Source organism: Bison bison, unplaced genomic scaffold (assembly GCF_000754665.1).
Source record: "Bison bison bison isolate TAMUID 2011002044 unplaced genomic scaffold, Bison_UMD1.0 scf7180017864153, whole genome shotgun sequence".
NCBI classification, from domain to species: domain Eukaryota; kingdom Metazoa; phylum Chordata; class Mammalia; order Artiodactyla; family Bovidae; genus Bison; species Bison bison.
Genome location: NW_011494725.1, coordinates 196,680 through 217,476, shown reverse-complemented (window position 1 = coordinate 217,476; position 20,797 = coordinate 196,680). Strand labels below are relative to the sequence as shown.

Sequence of the window (20,797 nt, the reverse complement as noted above, 5' to 3'; positions counted from 1 at the left end):
GAGAGTCCCTTGGACTGCAAGGAGATCCAACCAGTCCATTCTGAAGGAGATCAGCCCTGTGATTTCTTTGGAAGGAATGATGCTAAAGCTGAAACTCCAGTACTTTGGCCACCTCATGCGAAGAGTTGACTCGTTGGAAAAGACTCTGATGCTGGGAGGGATTGGGGGCAGGAGGAGAAGGGGATAACAGAGGATGAGATGGCTGGATGGCATCACTGACTCGATGGATGTGAGTTGAGTGAACTCCGGGAGTTGGTGATGGACAGGGAGGCCTGGTGTGCTGCGATTCATTGGGTCACAAAGAGTCGGACATCACTGAGTGACTGAAATGAACTGAGGTAGGCCTGGCGTGGGGCAGTCCATGGGGTCGCAAAGAGTTGGGCACAACTGAATGACTGAACTGAACTGAAGACCTGGGAAATCTTTAAAACTTAGAATGATGGGAGAAATATAGATTACTCATTGTTATCTATAACAATGAAGGAAAAAATTTAAAGCTGAACCATAGTGCACAATGAATTTTTATAGAATTGTTCAAAAGATTAAAAAAAAATTTAATGTAAAAAACAAAGACAGCAATCACTGGTCTTTTCTGATTTGGGCAAGAGGTCAGGCCAGGTGCATTCTTAAGAGTTCTTGTTGTTCAGTCACTAACATGTCCCACTTTTTGCGACCCCATAGGCTGCAGCATGCAAAGAGAAAGTTACTAAAAGGAGGAAATTAGGCACAGAATCTTGGTCCTTTTCTGACCCTAGTATCCCAACCACGTGGGCTCATCGAAGACACAAAAATCTTTCTGTTGTCAATGACAGGATCCTGCTTTCAGATCCAAAGTCTGGTTGGCGAGGTCACTTCTCTGCTTACAAAGGGAAGAAGATAACATCAGTGACTTGGAATTTCTTTAAGTCCAAGAGCGATGAGGAGACCAAAGGTAATCAGCTAGTCTTGGGCTATCTAAGAGAGGAACCAAGCTCTTCGAAGAGCCTGGCATCTACACCAAAGTTGTTGTTGTTCAGTTGCTAAGTCATGTCCCACTCTTTGTCACCCCATAGGCTGCAGCATGCCAGGCTTCCCTGTCCTTCACTATCTCCAGGAGTTGGCTCAGATTCATGTCCCCTAGTCAATGACACTATCCAATCATCTTATCCTCTGCCGCCCTCTTCTCCTTTTGCCTTCAATCTTTCCCAGCATCAGGGTCTTTTCCAATGAGTGGGTTCTTATTAGAGTTCTAGCCAGAATCTAATAATCTAATAAAATCTGATCTAATCAAATAAGATGTAATCAATGATGACATTTTAAGTTGTCTATTTAGTTGTTCCTTTTAGTAGTAATAATAGTAACAATAAATCTCGGCCTTCCAAGGTAAGAGTTTGTTCCCTAGAGCACACTTGGGTCTAAGGCACCACCATGAACTGATCCAACTCAGGCCCTACTGCTGACGTTTGGTGATCAGAGCAAACAGCATTCATTCCTCTCAGAATTATTGATACCTTTGTTAGATATTGCTTGAGGGCAAATCAGACACTGCTGCTGCTAAGTCGCTTCAGTTGTGTCCAACTCTGTGCAACCCCAGAGATGGCAGCCCACCAGGCTCCCCCATCCCTGGGATTCTCCAGGCAAGAACACTGGAGTGGGTTGCCATTTCCTTCTCCAATGCATGAAAGTGAAAAGTGAAAGTGAAGTCACTCAGTCGTCTCCGACTCTTAGTGACCCCATGGACTGCAGCCTACCAGGCTCCTCCGTCCATGGGATTTTCCAGGCAAGAGTACTGGAGTGGGTTGCCATTTCCTTCTCCAAAATCAGACACAGGGACTATTATTGCCCTCATGGGGTTAATCTGTCGAATTTTAGGCAAATCCCTTTCTCTCGGTAGGACTCAGGTCCTCGACGTATTCAGAGCTGTGACTCTGGACCTCAACTACTTGCCGTCAAAGTGCGGCTGCACCTCTTCCTGTTTCGTGATCACAGGCAAGTTTTTTATTCTCTCTAAGCCTCACCCATAAAATGGAGATAATATAACTCTTCTTTGGTTCTTACAGGCTGGAATTACTCGATGGCAGGCGTCCAGCGCTAGGTTGGTTGTCGCTATTGCTACTCTGGGGATGGGAGCTGGGCGAGGTGGCCCAGGGGTTCCTGGCAGGTGGTGATGTAATGTGGGCACCGCTCGCAGCCCCCGCAGGAAGGGGGCGCTGGGGTTTCCTCACGTCCCAGACGCAGCGCAGGTAGCGATTCCCGCGGGCACGCTGCGTCCTGAGCGCGGGAGGCGGGGTCGCGCGCCGTGTGCACCAGGAGGAGCTCGAGGCAGAGCCGGGCGGCGGCGGCGGCGGCCGGGCACCAGGTTGCTGAGGAGCCGCGGGGCCTAGCCGCCCCCATCCTCACACCAAGGAGGTCGTGAAGAGACGAGAAGTGCCCTCGGTCTCGCCCGGCCCCGTGGCGGTTCTAGCGGAGAGCCGGGTCTGCCCGACGGCAGTGGCGGGCGCAAACTCCATCGCGTCGGAAGCTTGGCCGGGACCTAGAGGCGCAGTGGAGGAGGCTGGCTTCGGGGGACTGAAACCCTGAGAGGAACCTGCCCAGGGACGCTCCTCAGGAGGAGGAGGCGATGGAGGGAGACGGCCGCGCACACCTCACAGTCCGCAGCGGTCGCTCGCATGATCGCGAGCACAGACGGCAGCAACGCAGACACACCTCAGAGCCCACGAGGCTCTATTATGAGTCCCGCGGCCGGGAGAGGGACGAGGACAGAAGGCAGTGTCGCCGAGATTCCCCAGCATATTCCTCAGAGCGGGCATATTGTGGTTACAGCCGGTCTCCCCCACCGTCTACACGTCCTCGTCTGATGTCCAGGGACCGTCACAGACGCCCCTCGGAGACCTACGTTGTACAGCGGGGACCTGGAGAAGGACCCTATTATGCTCCCCGGGCCAGACTGAGGTTCAGTCAAGACCACCGCCTTTGTGCCCCCCACGGGAGGGAGGCTGGGAGTCTAAGCTGGGGGCACCAGGCTCCCCACAAGGACAAACACCCTTTGAGTACCAAAGAATACGAGAAGTCTTCTACTTTGACCAGCCAAAAATCAGTCCTGGCCTCCTCCCGAGAGGAAAGCCCACCGTTTGTCCCCAGGGACAAAGCAAAGGAGAATCCGCCTTCTACTGGTGTCAAAGAGGAGGAAAGAAGGCGCCGCAGGATCCAGTTTTCACCTTCCTTCGGGCACCCTTCAGACTTTAAAAAGCAAAAGCAGGAAGACTTAGAGAAAACCAAACCGGACAAAAACAAGCAAAGTCTCAACCGCTTGGACATAGAGGGGACAAGAGGTCTGTTACCCAGGGTGAAAGAGAAGGCTACCAATAACCGAAAGATTCAAGAAGGGAAAGTAAGACCTCCCCATTTGGATGGAAAGCCAGATGGCTCCCTCCCTGAAGTTGTGACAGATATGGATAATGAATCCAAGCCGCCCACCATGCCTTTTCATTCATTCCTCAACCAGGACCAGCCTAGGGAGAACATGAAAAAGATTATGAAAACTTCAGCCACTGCTCTTGAAGAGAAAGGACCTAAAAAAAATGACTCAAGTCAAAACTTGGACTTGGTTCAGAAACTGCCTGAGGTGAATGAAAACAGATCAGAGAAGCTGCAACCATCTGGAAACATCTGGGCCAAGCTGGAAAAGGTCCCCACTGATGCACCAGTGTGGCCAGATCTTCCATTACCCAGGATCTCCGCCAAGTACCATCCACTTCCTGCCTCTAGATTGATGTCCTCCTTCCGACCAAAGCAAAAAGCACTGTCTTCACCCCAGAAAGAGGAAGAAGTTGGATTTACTGGATGCAGAATGAATTCTAAGATGCAAGTGTTTTCTGGCTCTAAGTGTGCTTATCTTGCCAAAATGATGACCCTGCGCCAACAGTGCATCTGGGTACTTAAAAACAACATCAATTCAATCTTTAAAGTGGGAGGAGTCCCATATTCAGTTCTTGAACCCATCTTGAAGAGCTGTGCACCTGATCAGCTGTATCGCATAGAGAAATACAATCATACACTAGTTCAAGAAACAGATCAACTATGGAAAATTCACTGTCACCAAAATTTTAGGAAAGAAAGGCCACAAGAGCATGAGTCATGGCGAGAGATGTACATGCGGCTTCAGGATGCCCAAGAGCAGCGGCTTCGAGCACTGACAGTGAATATCCAGTCTGCACACGCCAATAAACCCAAAGGCCGACAAGCAAAAATGATCCTACTCAACTCTCTGGCCCGGCCACCTTCTGACGTCCAAAGGAGGCAGCAGTTTGAAACACGAGAAGCAGCTGTCCCTGAAAAAGTCAAGATCAAGCCAGCCCTGTACCCTAGAGAAACCAGCCATACTCCCTCCAGCAGCAACAGCCTTAACCTTACCCATGAGAAGCTGGCCCACACATGCTCAAGCACTACCAGTACCCACTTGCCACAGGTGGTAAGCGGCAGGAAACCTGTGAAGAAAATTGCTCCTATGATGGCCAAGACAATTAAAGATTTCAAGAACAGATTCTCCCGACGATAAATTGAGGCCTTGCCTTGGAGGTGGAATTCAGGGGGAGAAATACAAGGGCAGTGGGGGTTATGGAATGGGACTTTCTAAGGAGACCAGCAACTTCTGCTTTGTAGAAACTTTTGGACTCGGACTCCTATAGTTTTCAAGTGTTGTTTCTGTAAGACTGCACACCAAGTCCCTGCCTCCCTGCCTAGAGAACACTTCAGAATTCTGAAGATGAGAAGCCTCATTCTCACTGACAATTTTAAGATACATTATACCTTTGTTCTTAACTAACCTTTGTAAGCAGTAAGACATAGTCTTAATTAACAAATGTTATCTTCAGGTTGTATTTATATAAATAAAAATATGCAAACATGGGATTTTTTTTTTTAATCTCAGAGTAGATGAGGCCTTTTTGAACACAAACCCAGAAGCCATTAATTAAAAAGGCTGATAGGTTTGACCACATAAAAAATTCTAAATATATAAAAAAGGTCAAGAAACAATAACTGGGAAAGATATTTACAACTCAGTTAACATTCAAAAGACCAATTTCCTTTATATATAATAAGTGCCCACAAAGCAAAGAAAAAACATCAATAATTTACTATAAAAATGGACAAGCATAGGAAAAGATGGTTCACACAAAAAGAAACACAAACGACTCTATATGACGAGATGCTCAATCTTACAAAAATGCAAATTTGAAACATAATACAAATTTCCACATATCAGTTGAGTAAAATTCAAAAAATTAATAGCCTGCTATGTTGGAGCAGATGATCATACATTACTAGTAAGATGATAAGTTGATACAACTTCTACTGAAGTTAAAAGGCAAATTTATATACATCCTTTGGTACTACGGTATCACTTTTAAGATGAGAAACTGAATATATAAATGGATAATGGCCAGACCCACATAAGCTCAGGAAGCCAAACCACAACCTCTGTAAGCAACCATCTCAGAAAACCAAATCCCAGACCCTATAGCAATCTGTCCAAGAAACTAAATCACAATCTCCATAGCAACTGGCCCAGAATGGTCGAGATTTGCTCAACAACTGCCAGCCTCCCTATTTTTGCTCTTAGCCTCCAAGTCAGGACCAACCAAGAAAGCCAAATATGACCTCCAAATCAATCACATAAGATGCCCCACTTCCAGGTAGCCCAACTCCAGATTTCCCAGGTCAACAGCCTCCAATCAGAAAATGTTAAAATCTTCCCACTTTTTTTCATAAAGCTTTCCCACTCCCCTGCCTGCCAAATGCAAGTGATGACAGTTGACTTTCTTACTACAGCAAGCACTCAGTAAATAGCCTGTTTCCTCAATATGGGTGGTTTTTATTTATTTCCACAGAATTGCATTCTTCAGATGCACACATGTCAAATATACACATATACAAACTGATACAGCAATTTCACTGATAGGATTTTATTCCACAGACACAACTCTGTGTGTGTGTGTATTTAATACAAAGACATGACCGTGGCATGTGAATCCACTTTTCTCTAGAACATCTGCCTGCCTCTAAAAGGCTAAGAAGCTGAGTAGTATATTTGACAACCTCAAAGTGCTAAGGTGCAAAAGTTCTAAACCAAGACCCATGAAGATAGGGGACCCTGGCAAAATCAATGAATATTCAGTCCTTATTCCATTCTAGGAATGAGGACAAAAGATAAGGTAAGGTGCCCATGTTCTGTATGGCCCAGAAAAATCTCAGTCCCTAAATTTGGATTGAGTCCCTAAATGTCAGTCCCTAAAATTCTCCAGGCCAGAATACTAGAGCAGGTAGCTGTTCCCTTCTCCAGGGAATCTTCACAACCCAGGGATTGAACCCAGGTCTCCCACATGGTAGGCAGATTCTATACCAGCTGAGCCACTGGAGAAGCCCAAGAATACTGGAGTGGGTAGCCTATCCCTTCTCCAGCGGATCAGGAATAAAATGGGAGTCTCCTACATTGCAGGTGGATTCTTTAGTAGCTGAGCTACTAGGGAAACCCCAGAAAAATCTCAGTCCCTAAATTTGGATTGAGACGTTCCTGAATTGCTAGCTCCTCCCACCAGGCACAAGACAGAAACAAGCCTAAATTACTTTTACAGGAAGATATCATCATCCTTCATCACAAATTATTTCTAAAAACAAATCAACTACACTACCATGCAGTCTAAGAGAAGAACAGCATAAATGAAAAATATTAGGAATAACAGAAAATTGAAACAGATTCACATGGAACTCAAGATATTAGAAGTATCAGACACAGACTTGAGGAAAACTATTTCAATCAATATAATTTACAATAGTCTATAAAAATCAAGTAGGAACAAATTTAACAAAAGATGTTGCAGATTTCTTTTGTGAGATGAATGGTATCCCCTTCTCCCCAAATTCATATACTGAAGCCCTAACCGTGAATAACTCAGAATGTGACTGTATTTAAAGACAGAGCCTTTAGGAGGTTAATAAATTAAAATGCGGCCATTAGGGTGGGCCCTAATCCAATCTGACTGGTGTCCTTGGAAGAAGAGGAAATTTGGACATGTGAAGTGATGCCAGAGATGGTTCTCTAATATAGGAAATACCATGTTGAAGACACAGCAAAAAAGTGGTCACTTGCAAGCCAAGGAGAAAGGCCTCAGGATAAATCAAACCTGCCAACACCTTTTTCTTGGACATCTAGCCTCCAGAACTGTGAGAAAACAAATTTTTGCTGTTTAAGACACCCAGTCTGTGATATTTTGTTATGGCAGCCCTAGCAAAATAATGCAACCTCTATGCTGAAAATGACAAAATAGGGCTAAGAGATATTTAAAAAGTTATAACGTTTAAGAATTGAGAAAATGAATTTTTAAAGATGTTCTCCTTAAAACTGATGTATAGATTGAATGCAATCTTATCAAAAGCTCAGTGAACTTGTTTATATAAATTGAAAATCTGATTCTGACATTTATGTGGAAATTTAGAACCAAGATGGCATTGAAAAATAGCTAGGTCAGAGAATTTATACTACCAGTTTTTAAGGCTTAGTATTAAGCCACAATAATTAAGATAGTTTGATACTGACCTGGAGATAGATAAATCTATCAATCAAAAGGAACAGAGAGTTCAAAAATAAACCCACAAATATATGGTCATGTGATTTTTTTACGAAGTTGCCACAGTAATTCAAAAATTTTTTAAAAGATGCTGGAGCAATTGGATAACCAAATAGGAAAAAAAAAATAAACTTAACCCCTATCTAACATCAAACACACAAATTAACTGAAGATAACAATTCTATATGTTTAGGTGCCTAAACATATAACATTTTGGGAGAAGGGGATACCATTCATCCCACAAAATAACATAACATCAGATAAAGCAAAAATTGACAAAATCAAAAGGAGAAATAGGCAAAAAATACAATTACAGTGAGAGATACTTATATGCCTTCAAACAAAAAGAAAAAAAAATCTGTAACATATAAAAGATTTGAACAACACAATTAAGAAACTTAACCATACGTTGAGCCATAAAACAATTCTCGACAAATGTCAGAGGACTGAAATCCTGTAGAATGTTGCTAGTAAATACAGCACAATTAAACTAGAAAACAATGTCCAAAAGGTATCAGCAGACCTCCCATATGTAAATAATACACTTCTAAATACTTATGAGTCAGGGAAAAATCATAATAGATATAAGAAAATATTTGGAACTGAATGAAAAAAGCAAAAGTCGTTCAGTTGAGTCCAACTCTTTGCGCCCCCAGGGACTATACAGTCCATGGAATTCTCCAGGCCAGAATACTGGAGTGGGTAGCCTTTCTCTCCTCCAGGGTATCTTCCCAACACAGGGATCGAACCCAGGTCTCCTGCATTGCAGGTGGATTCTTTTCCAGCTGAGCCACAAGGGAATAAAAAAGAAAAGTTAAAATGCTACATATTAAAACATATGGAAGCAGGCAAAGCGGTGATTAAAGGAAAATTTAAATCTTTAAATGCATCTGTTAAAAGAAAAAAGATAAATATTAAAAATTAAGCAAATATATTAATAAATTATAAAAAATAATAAAGCCAAGGAAAGTATAGAAAATAACCATTTTTTACACTTTTTTTATTCTTTTGAATTTTTTATTTTGTACTAGGGTATACCTGATTAACAATGTTATGATAGTTTCAGGTAAATAGCGAAGGGACTCAGTCATACATATACATGTATCCACTTCCCACCTCAATCCCCCTCCCATCCAGATTGCCACATAACATTGACCGGACTTCCATGTGCTATACGGTAGGTCTTTGTTGGTTATCTGTTTTAAATACAGCAGTGTGTACATGTCCATCCCAAACTCCCTAACTATCCCTCCCATCCCCAGCAACCTAAGTTTGTTTTCTAAACCTGTGAATGTCTTTCTGTTTTGTAAGTTCATTTGTATCATTTCTTTTTAGATTTCACATATAAGGGATGTCATATGATATTTCTCCTTCTCTGTGTGACTTGACTTCCCTGGTGGCTCAGACAGTTAAGCGTCTGTCTACAATGTGGGAGACCCGGCTTCGATCCCTGGGTCGGGAAGATCCCCTGGGGAAGGAAATGGCAATCCACTCCAGTACTGTTGCCTGGAAAATCCCGTGGACAGAGGAGCCTGGTAGGCTACAGTCCATGGGGTCACAAAGAGTCGGACACGACTGAGCGACTTCACTTCACTTCTTCTCTGTCTGACTTACTTCATTCAGTATGACACTCTTTAGGTCCATCCATGTTACTGCAAATGGCATTATTTCATCCTCTTTAATGGCTGAGTAATAGTCCATTGTATATATGTAACACATCTTCTTTATCCATTCCTCTGTCAATGGACATTTAGACTGCTTACCTATCTTGGTTATTATAAACAGTGCTACAATGAACACTGGGGTGTACGTATCCTTTCAGATTATGTTTTTCTTTGGATAGATATATGCCCAGGAGTGGGATTGTAGGGTCATATGGTAGCTCTGTTTTTAGTTTTTTAAGAACCTCCATAGGAGAAGGCAATGGCACCCCACTCCAGTACTCTTGCCTGGAAAATCCCATGGATGGAGGAGCCTGGAGGCTGCAGTCCATGGGGTCGCTAAGAGTCGGACACGACTGAGCGACTTCACTTTCACCTTTCACTTTCATGCACTGGAGAAGGAAATGGCAACCCACTCCAGTGTTCTTGCCTGGAGAATCCCAGGGACGGGGGAGCCTGGTAGGCTGCCATCTCTGGGGTCGCACAGAGTCGGACACAACTGAATCGACTTAGCAGCAGCAGCATACTGTTCTTCATAGTGACTGTACCAATTTATATTCCCACCAACAGACTAGAAGGGTTCCCTTCTCTCCGTACCTTCTCCAGCGTTTGTTGTTTGTAGATCTTTTGATGCTAGCCTTCTGGCTGGTATGAGGTGATAGCTCATTGTTGTTTTGATTTGCAAAGAAATAATAATTTTAAGACCGCAAAAGTAGAGAAACAGAAATCAAACAGACCATAGACAGGATCAACAAAACTTGGTTCTTTGAAAAGACCGACAAAATTGATAAACCTTTGGTAAGACTAATGAAGAAAAATAAGGCACAAAAAAACCAATGTAAGAATAAAAAGGGAAGATGGTTACAGATTCCATATGTATTTAATTTTTTAAGAAAGGATATTATGAAAAAAAAAAGAAAGGATATTATGAACAATTATGCCAATAAATTTGAAAATTTAGATGAGATAAATAAATTCTAAAAAAACATAACATACCAAATCAACAGCAAAAAGAAATTTTAAAGTACCAACAGTTTTGATGAAAATAACCTGAATTTGTTAAAAACCACGCAATAAACAAACAAAAAACAAAGCAAAACACTTTCTACGGGAAATCCATTCTCAGATTTCTTTCAAGGCAAATTCTACCATTCAATGAAAAACACAATGGCAATCTTCATAATTTTTACTACTGAATGAAGAAGAGGGAATATTTCTTAATTTTTATGAGGACAACATATCTTTCATACTAAAACCTGACAAAGACACTCAAAAGAGGAAAACAATAGGCCAGTCTCACTCATTAATATAGATGGAAAAAGTCTAAGCAAAATATTAGCAAACTGAATCACCATTATGTAACATCAAACTTCAGCATATCCCAGGAATGAGATAAGACTGTTTAATATTAGAGAATCAAACAACATAGTTAATGCACCACATTATAAAATAAAGGGAAATATTATAATCACTTTAACAAATGTAGAAAAGTATTTGGTAAAAATCAACACACTTCTTTGATTTAAAAAAAGAACTCTAAGCACACTATTTTATACTGCTAAAATAAGATCAACATACAAAATCAATTGCATTTCTACATATTAGTAATAAATATAAAATTAAATTTTAAAAACCAAGAAACCATTTACAATGATATGAAAACCGTTTAGAGTGGTATCAAGAACTACAAGTATTTCTAACAAAAATGGGCAAGTTTTCTATGCAGAAAACTCTAAACTGCTACTGAAAAAAATTAAGGAAGCCAGAATAAAAAGAGAAACCATACTCTTCAATTGGAGAATTCTTTGTAATTCTCATTATTTTTAAATCATCAATTCTTCTCAAATTTATTCTTCCAACTCAATGCCATCTCAATCAAAATTTAGCAACCTTTGTGGAATTTGACATGTTGATTCTAAAATATGTAAACACATGTCAATAATAGTGTGACCATTTGACAAAAAAGAACAAGTGAGAAGTCTTTGCTCTAGAGGATATCAAGAATGGATTGGCGTTTAGTCACTAAACAAGTGTCTGACTCTTTTGCGGCCCCACGGACTGTAGGCTGCCAGGCTCCTCTGGCGATTTCCTAGGCAAGAATATTGGAGTGGGTTGCCATATCCTTCTCCAGGGGATCTTTCCAACCCAGGGATCAATCCTGCGTTTCCTGCATTGGCAGGAGGATTCTTTACCACTGAGCCACCTGGGGAAGCCCATAAAGAATGGATATAACTTAAAAAATGAAAAAAATAAAAATAAAAGAATGGATACAACTATATTTCTAAGACAGTGTGGCATTGGCATAGGAAATAGACAAAAAGACCAATGGAACAGACTTGAGGACCCAGAAACAATTTTGCCTATTTTCTTATATCTTGTTTTTCTCCTTTTTATAATCATGTTTTCCGTAAATGTTTAAACGTATTTATAACAACTGTTTTTAAAGACCCCCCATCCGCCAATTCTGTCTTTTGTTGTATTGCTGAGTCTTCTGTTGACGGATTTTTGTCGTTTTGGCACATTTTCCTGTTTTTTATGACCGCTAGCAGTTTTTTCCTTGGATGCCAGTCCTGCAAATCTCTAGATTATATTACCTTCTTTTAAGTATGTTGAGGGTTTGGGAGAAGCAGATCGTTCAGTTATTTGCAGGTAATTCTGATCCTATTAAGCTTTGTTAGAAAAGAGGTTATGTAAAGTCATGTTTATTCTAAGACTAGTTTTGTGCCAAGTCTCTTCAGTTGTGTCTGACTCTGCGACCCCATGGACTGTAGCCCACCAGGCTCCTCTGTCTATGGGAATCTCCAGGCAAGAATACTGAAGTGGGTTGCCATGCCCTCCTCCAGGGGAATCTTCCCTCACGCACTGCCTTCCTAGAATCTCCAGTAAATGCTCTGCTCTTCCACAAGAGGTCTCCACTCAGGTTGGTTGGAGTTCAAACACGAGCACGGGTAGCTGTTCCTCTTACAGTTCCCTGATAATTGGCTTTACCCCAGCTTCAAACATTTCCACTCTGTGTATGCACAGCTTAGTATTCAGCCCAAAACTCAGAAGCATGGAGCAATTTGTTTGCCAAGCTGCCTCCTCTCTGGTCCTCTTCCATCCCCATTCTAACCACCGAAGTCTTCCCAAATTCAGCTCCCTGTCTCATCTCTGCAAAACTGCTGGTACTATTTGCTGTATCACATTTGAAAGCAGGAAGCTGTATAAATTTTTTTAAATGTACACAAGACTGATCTGAATGGAGAGATATATACTTTTTGTACTTAAAAATAAAATCTATTAAAATTAATGTAGTTTTTTTTTTTTTTTACAAAAGAAAGAAAGAAAGGATGTTAACACAAAACACCAAATGTACAAATTCACATCTGTATATTCTCAGTTATGTGGTTAAAAGTAGGGGAATAAAGAAAAAAAAAACACATCTCCAAGAGTATCAATGTGACATTAGCAAAATGTTCCAGGTTGTCTGATCAGTCTCCCTTTCTTGGTCCAAGCACAGAAAAAATGTGGTTCAACATCAGCCACAGCATTTTTAAAGATCCCCTCAAGGCTACACCGGTGGTCAGCAGTGAAGTAGTTAATCTTCCTTAAGTAAGGAAGAGCAGAGCAGAGCACTTAAAACATGAGTTACTTAAAATTCAGCTTAGCTTATGGTGATTTAGAGCTCATTTAATTAGTATTTAGAACTGCGCATTGTTTATAGCTATTGGTATTTCAATAGATGCTTAAATGTTTGAACATTTAAAGTTTAATAAGCCTTAGTTCTCTGAAGAAAAACATTGATGTAATTAAACTTTCAATTACCCTAGTTTTTTTTTTTTTTTTTAGGGGACCATGTGATTAATAAAAGCTAAGGCATTTAACAACACTCATTTAAAAACCTAATCTGCCACCTCATTAATTAGTTAACACTTATAGTAGGTATTTTTTTAATATAAAAGTTTCACACAAGCGAAGTCATAACTTTTGAAAAGTACCTGTAATGACAAGTGAGAATAAATAAAAGTAATTTTGTATCAGATTATTTTGCACATGAATGTGTGGCTCAATTATGGCTTTCTAAAAACTGTTCTTCTGCATTGATACCAATTACTGTTTGTTTGGTTTAAATTCTGTGGTCAAATTAAAAACAATGAAGCAATTGCTCCTCAGAGTTCCTTTCCCCCAGGATCTTACCTTCAAGTGGGGAAAAAAAAAAAAAAAAAAACAGTGGCAGAGGTTTACAAATTGGACACAGCTTTATTTTAATTAAACACTAAATTTAAAATGGAATAGGAGAAAATTCTCCACTCACAGATCTTTGCTACCCACGGATCATTACGGTACCACACAGGAGGTCATGATGCACACCCAGAACTACTGGATCACAACCTGAATGTTCAAAACATCCCAGGTGTTCAGTGTGCACACTAAAGACTCAGAAGCCCTTCTGAAACATTATCAGTTTACCAGTCAGAAAAGAAACTTACCAGAGTTCTTGCCCTCAAGGAGCTTATAGTCTACTGGGGTCAGGGGAAGGAAAAGGACGGGAAAGGAAAAGGTCATGACAAGGAAAAATCCAATTATAATTTACTGGGATAAAGGTGGCATGGTGATGTCTACTCTTTGCATCAAGGAGGGGCACTTTGTCAACTTTGGAAAAGGCTGACCAAAAGGGGCAAGTTTAGATCCTAAAGAACAAAACTGTAAGGGACAGAGAAAGATAAGAGCATTAAAGAGGCCAAAAAGGAAAACAGAACTCTAGGAGACTGTAGTATCATGAAAACCAAGAGGCGTTTCCTAAGGCTAATCGGCAGTTTCAACGCCCAAAACATCACGGGTATCTCAAAACACCATGTTTTTATACATAGTAGTCACTAAGTAAGTGTTCATTGTAGGAGCTGATGAATAAATGTATATTTACACCTCAGTGTTAAGTAAAAACCAGTATATGAATTGAAAAGTATCTAACTCCCATTCTTAAGCTCAGCCACCAACCCCTATCATATGCAAATAAATAACCGTATTTAAAAGTAAATTTTAACATGCAAACAAGTATGACAAATGCCTGATTTGAAACCCACAATAACAAAACAAACCTATCATTTAGATACGAATCATATATTAGTTGATTTTTTTTAAATTCACCTCCTGCAAAAGCAACTAGTGCGAGTCTTTGTGCCCAGTAGACAATACATATCTGTAAAACAAAAACTGTTCTAGAGATTGTTTCTCTCTGCTGTCTCCCCAAATCACATTAAAATGATGGTAAAGGAATTTTTTTAAAAAAGGAAAGAGTAAGTACAAATTTTGCTCTGAACAGTGAAGAGAAACCCCCCACCCCCAAACAACTGCCTTTCCCTGTTTAACTCCAACAGGGATAGGAAGCATGCTTGTTTTGCCCTCATTCCCTGTAGGAAAGCGAAGAGCATTTCTTGGAGAAACTGAAAACCTCAGAGCAAATATCTACAGAAACTGGCTTCTGTGGATGTCCCAATAAAAAAGCTCCTGCCTACCTGATCATCCAACAGAAAAACCCATCCCTATTTGAGGAGCCTCTTCTAAAGCTCACAGATTCTAATTCTCTTTTAGGTGTCTTACCTCAGGCAAGGTTCACTAGATTTCTGAGGAAAACCTACATGAAAGACAGAGCACCAGGGAAAAAAAGCAAAGAAAAACTAGAGAGGAAATGTTAGGGGAAGCACATTGAAACCGCCCACCCTGGCCAGACACCATGGTAACCATTTGCATGAGTTGTTTTATGACAGGAGATCCTGATAAGGAATAAGGAACTAATAAGCCACCACCAACCGGAAGAGTTCAGGAAAGGTCTAAAGGAGACACCGTGTGTCCGTCCGCTTCCCAGAATCCCTCTCGCTAGCATCCATCTTGGCTGAACCATGCGTGCGCCACCAGGAAAGACTCTGAATTAGAATGATTGGCCAAAGACCACCCGGAAACTAATCCCATCACCATAAAACTGTGAGACTGCAAGCCACGCAGCAGAGCACTTCTCCTGGGTTCCCTTACCCTACTGCTCTCCACCCGGGTGCCCTTTCCCAATAAAATCTCTTGCTTTGTCAGCACACGTGTCTCCTCGGACAATTCATTTCCTAGTGTTAGACAAGAGCCCAGTTTTGGGCCCTGGAAGGGGTCCGTCTTCCTGCAACAGAAACAGACAAAATACTAGGAGCAAAAGACAAAAAGGGAAGGGGGTGGGGCAGGGAGGGAGAGGAAACCTTCACAGTTAAAAGGAGCCATGAAAAAGGAACACTGAGACAATAACAAAGTATCTGGAAATAAAAATACGAAAGCAGAAATTTAAAACAACCAAATCAGATAAAAAGTTGACGAGGTCTCTTGATAAGAAAAAACAAGAGTAAGCATTGTAAAATAAAACAGAAACCAGCATGTTACAGATTCCATATGGAAGTCAAACATTCAATGAATAGGACTTCCAGGAAAGGAAAACAGGAAAACGAAAGGAAGGGAGGGAGGGAAGAAGGACAAGAGAGAAAGAAAGGAAGAGCAAGAGGGAAAAAGAGAGAGAGAGAAATTACCTAAAGAAATACTACAAGAATATTTTCCAGAATTGAGGGCATGAATTCCCTGATCTAAATGGCCCATAACTTCATACCAGCACTGGGAATGAAAAAGAATTCTCAACAAGTGATATCTTCGTGAAAATTCAGAAACTAGAGATGGTAAGGAGAAGATTCTAAAAGGATTCAGAGAATGAATAACATCACACTTGTTGCTACCCCACTGGAAGCTAAAAAATAATGGAGAAATGCCTCCTCAAATGACATGAAATCAATTCCAACCTAGAGTATCAGTCTCAGCCACACCATCAACAAGGTGAGAGAAGGACAGAGTTGCACGCATAGTGTGCATGCATGCCAAGTCGCTTCAGTCATCTCCCGCACTGGCAGGCAGGTTCTTCACCTGGAAAGCCACTTCATACACTGCTGCTTTGTCTGGATGTATGTGCATACGTACTTCAAAAACTTTGCCTCCCGTGTGCCCTTTCTCTGGCAGCCACTGGTTGGTGTATTTTGCTAAAACAGGGATATAAGGCAAGAAGGAGGAAAAAGGAACTTCCCTCGTGGCCCAGCGGTTGAGAATCTGCCTGCCAATGCAGAGGACATGGGTCTCATCTCTGGTCGGGGGACGATCCCACACGCCTCAGGGCAACAACGCCATTGGGCCGCACCTAGTGACCAGGGAGCAGCAACTACTGAAGCCCTAGTGCCCTGAGCCTGAGCTCTACATCAAGAGGAGCCATCACAATGAGGAGACTGCATATTGCAGCTAGAGAGTAGCCCCCGTTCTCTGCAACTTAGAGAAAACCCACACAGCAACCAAGACCCAGCACAACCAAAAATGAATAAATAAATCGTTTAAGTCACTCTTCTAAACAAAAGGAAAGAAGGAAAAGAAAAAAACCTGAACATTTTCTTGGTGAGCTTCACCACATGGAGAGGAGGTTTACAGTTTCTTCAGAAAATTTAGGAAGAAAGTAGTATCAAATATACAGAAAAGTAAACCTAAGAATAAGGCAGAGTTTAGTCAGACTATTTTTTTGGGCTCCAAAATCACTGCAGATGGTGACTGCAGCCATGAAATTAAAAGACGCTTACTCCTTGGAAGGAAAGTGATGACCAACCTAGACGGCATATTCAAAAGCAGAGACATTACTTTGCCAACAAAGGTCCGTCTAGTCAAGGCTATGGTTTTTCCTTTGGTCATGTATGGATGTGAGAGTTGGACTGTGAAGAAGGCTGAGCGCCGAAGAATTGATGATTTTGAACTGTGATGTTGGAGAAGACTCTTGAGAGTCCCTTGGACTGCAAGGAGATCCAACCAGTCCATTCTGAAGGGGATCAGCCCTGGGATTTCTTTGGAAGGAATGATGCTAAAGCTGAAACTCCAGACTTTGGCCGCCTCATGCGAAGAGTTGACTCGTTGGAAAAGACTCTGATGCTGGGAGGGATTGGGGACAGGAAGAGAAGGGGATGACAGAGGATGAGATGGCTGGATGGCATCACTGATTGGATGGACATGAGTCTGGGTGAACTCCGGGAGTTGGTGATGGACAGAGAAGCCTGGCATGCTGGGATTCATGGGGTTGCAAAGAGTTGGACACGACTGAGCGACTGAACTGAAGCTACGACTGAGTCCTATCCCACAGTTAAATAAAAAATAAGGCTCAGCTGTGAATAATGGTTTCATGGTCGGATTAATATACACAATTATACTGAATTTGTATTTAATCAAAAATTGTGATAAAACGATCTTAGGAGAATGGAGGAAGGGAAGTATGGGCCAGAGAGAAAGAGAGAGGATGGGGAAGGAAAGAGGTAGGATAAAAAAAAGCCAAATGCTCACTTTCCATCAAAGTAAGTAGAATTTGCGTCTGACAATGGAAAATCAAAATTCAAAAATTTTAACTTGTTATTTTGAAGAAGAAGGGCAAAAGTAGTTGCTTCTGGGGAGCAATACTTGAGGGTGTGAAAGGGAGCAGGAAACTTTCTTAAGTTCTGTAGAACTATTAAATCTTTTAAAACTGAGTGCTGACATTACATTATTTAAAACAAAAATGCAATTGAAATATATATATATGAGAACATATATATTTAAAATTTGAAACAATAAAAATCACCCAAATAAAGAGGAAGTATTCTTGAAATCCAATACAGTAGATAACACAGATGATCAAGTTCCTATGGACATACATCAAATTCACTGATTATCTTCCCCACCTCAATCTATCCCCTCCACAGGCCCCTAATCAGTAAAATTCCTTGCATTTAGACCCCAGGAGTTTAAGACATCAATAAGCATACCTAAATATGGCTCTCCCTAGTGCCATCTTGCAATGGCAACCCACTCCAGTACTCTTGCCTGGAAAATCCCATGGACAGAGGAGCCTGGTGGGCTGCAGTCCATGGGGTTGCTAAGAGTCGGACATGACTGAGCGACTTCACTTTCACTTTTCACTTTCATGCATTGGAGAAGGAAATGGCAACCCACTCCAGTGTTCTTGCCTGGAGAATCCCAGGACGGTGGAGCCTGGTGGGCTGCCATCTACGGGGCCGCACAGAGTCGGACACGACTGAAGTGACTTAGCAGCAGCAGCAGTGCCATCTTGGGAATAGAACATAAAAACAAGATTGGGCCTCTGTCTTCAAGTCACGTGAATTCTGCCTGAGAGGCAATATCACATGCAGGAAACAGGTAATACCATAAATTAATCACAATTAAATAATAACCTACATGGCACAAACTATATAGAGTTCAGAAACATGTCAGATTTGAGAGAATGTTCCTAGAGCAGTGGGAGGCAAAGAGGAAGTTGGGCCACAACATTACCATGCTCTGTAGATCATGTCAAGGTGGTACTTTTATCCCGAGTATAATGGAAAGCCATTAAAAGGATCCTAGCCAAGGAGTGACACAATTTTAAGATCACTCTGATCGTTGGAGGAAAAATTGACTGAAAGGAGGTAAAACCAACAGGGGGAATGGTTAAGAGGCTATTGAAATGGTTCAAGTGATAGATTATGGTGGCTTGACCCAGATAAAGGCTGTAGAAATATTTATTATTAAAGATCCATTATATAAATAGAACCTGTAAGATTTGCTGATGCCTTCCTTAAGCAGGAATTAGCAGGAAGAAGGAGCTAAGGATGACTCTCAGAATTCTGATTTGAGCCACTGGGTGGATGGTGGTTTCACATTCCCAGATAGAGGAAGACTGGAAAAGCCACAAGTTTTAAAGGGGAAGGTTAAGAGTTAGCGGTTGAACAAGTTAACATGCAGATACTTGATTCTCCACTGGATTTGTCAAGTAGTCAATTGATTTATCATCCTTTCTGTGTTCCATATTCTAGGATATCACATGGCTCAGCAAAGAAGTCCAGTCTAAAGTCAGTTTAAGGGAGCTGCTGGCATACAGATGGCATTGGAAGTCATGAAGATGTGTGAGACTATCTAGGGCAGTGGTTTTCCAACCTGGAGTCTGAATTTAAGATGCACGTTTCAATATCCTCATTCCAGAGAGCTTCTGATTCTGTAATTCTCAGGGAGGTGCAGAAATCTGCTTTATTAAAAGCCATCCCCAAATGTTTTGATGCCGGTGGTTCAGGCTCAGGTTGGAAGGGCTTAAGCACAACCCAGAGGCGACAAAGTGGCAATAGCTAGTGTAGCCAATCCTTTCCATGAGTTGGAAAGAAACTGCAGAAGTTGGAGAGACACTGCTAGGTAGAGGGAGTGTAAGGCCAAAGGGTTACCTTTCATTGTGTATTATTAGCTTCTTTTTAAAGGTGGGAAACAGTAGAGTGGTGGTTCATAATCTTGGCTACACATTGCAATCGAGATTGAGATCACAACTGAGGTTTTAAAAACTATCAATGAACAGGATACACCAAAACCAGTAAATCAGAATCTCTAGAGGTGGAGCTTAAATATCAGTATTTTTCAACTAAAAAAAAAATGTTTGTAATCATTTTCCCCTTGAAGTATTGTTATATCTTCGATGCCTGGCATATAATACAGCTTCAATTTACGTTTTTTGTTGTGGAAAATATTGTTGAGCCAGTTAGCTAAGGACACAGATAATAGGTAACACTATGTATTGTAAAATTCATGTAATCTGTGTGTGAAAGGATTATAGTCCAATTACCTTACTTTCTACTGCGGGAACGGAAGCCTGAAAGAGGAATTAAATTCCTAAAGTCTCAACCTTGGTAGTAGTGAATCAGGACCAGAACCCCGTATTCCAACTCCCAAGTCAGTGTTATCCTGCGTTTCAACAATTTCATTTCGACCATACTCTAAATCCGCTCACTCATCAAGACTCAGCCTGCCTGATAATAATGCCTTCCCCTCAACACCTCATCTCCTCAGTCACAAACTCTGCCGTCTCTTTCATCAAACAGTAGTCGAGCCCAAATTCGACTTCCTTTCCGCAACCCCGCTTCAACCCTAGTCCCCAGACTTTGCGCTTGCGCCACAAGAGCAGCGGACTCTGTCGCCATAGCAACTGGACACAGGAATCGGCCCGCAGCAAGAGGAGAGGAGTTTCTGATAGTATATGCTTTCCTTACCGCTTCCCGAGCCTGATGGGTGAACCTGAGGGTCTGGTAAGATAGCTCCATCAGGACGCTGCGTTAGGAACCGAGAGTAGGAAGAAAAGGAGCCAGTTATTAGGCCGACCAGTACAGCCACCAAGGCAGTTCAGGGAAATCTGACGCTTAACCAGCCCGCCCCCTTCAGGATTGGCCAGAGTTTAGACATGCCGGCCAATCACTGGACAAAGATGGATTCTTTCCGCATGCCAATCAACGTTAAAATATTCCTGTTAATCCGGAGCTTTTGCACCGCACTGGCCAATCGAGAGACACAAAGGGGATGATTGGCAGTTCAGTTCATTTCAGACGCTCGGTAGTGTCCGACTCTTTGCGACCCGGTGGACTGAAGCTCGCCAGGCTTCCGTCTTCACCAACTCCCGGAGTTTATTCAAACTCATATCCGTTGAGTCGGTGATGC

The 20,797-nt window shown here is 41.7% G+C and overlaps 1 protein-coding gene and 1 pseudogene across 1 annotated transcript in view; one reads left to right on the top strand and one right to left on the bottom strand.

Annotated features, from left to right (window-relative positions):
- The window catches only part of KATNAL2 (katanin p60 subunit A-like 2), a 110,837-nt gene extending 90,359 nt beyond the window's left edge, over positions 1 to 20,478 (bottom strand). The window contains exon 1 of the mRNA XM_010840958.1: positions 20,356 to 20,478. Within this exon, the coding sequence (XP_010839260.1) occupies positions 20,356 to 20,406 (51 nt within the window). The 5' untranslated portion in view covers positions 20,407 to 20,478. The remainder of the gene's footprint in view (positions 1 to 20,355) is intronic.
- On the top strand, positions 2,600 to 4,537 carry LOC104989330 (annotated as a pseudogene).
- Positions 20,479 to 20,797: the final 319 nt, after the last annotated feature.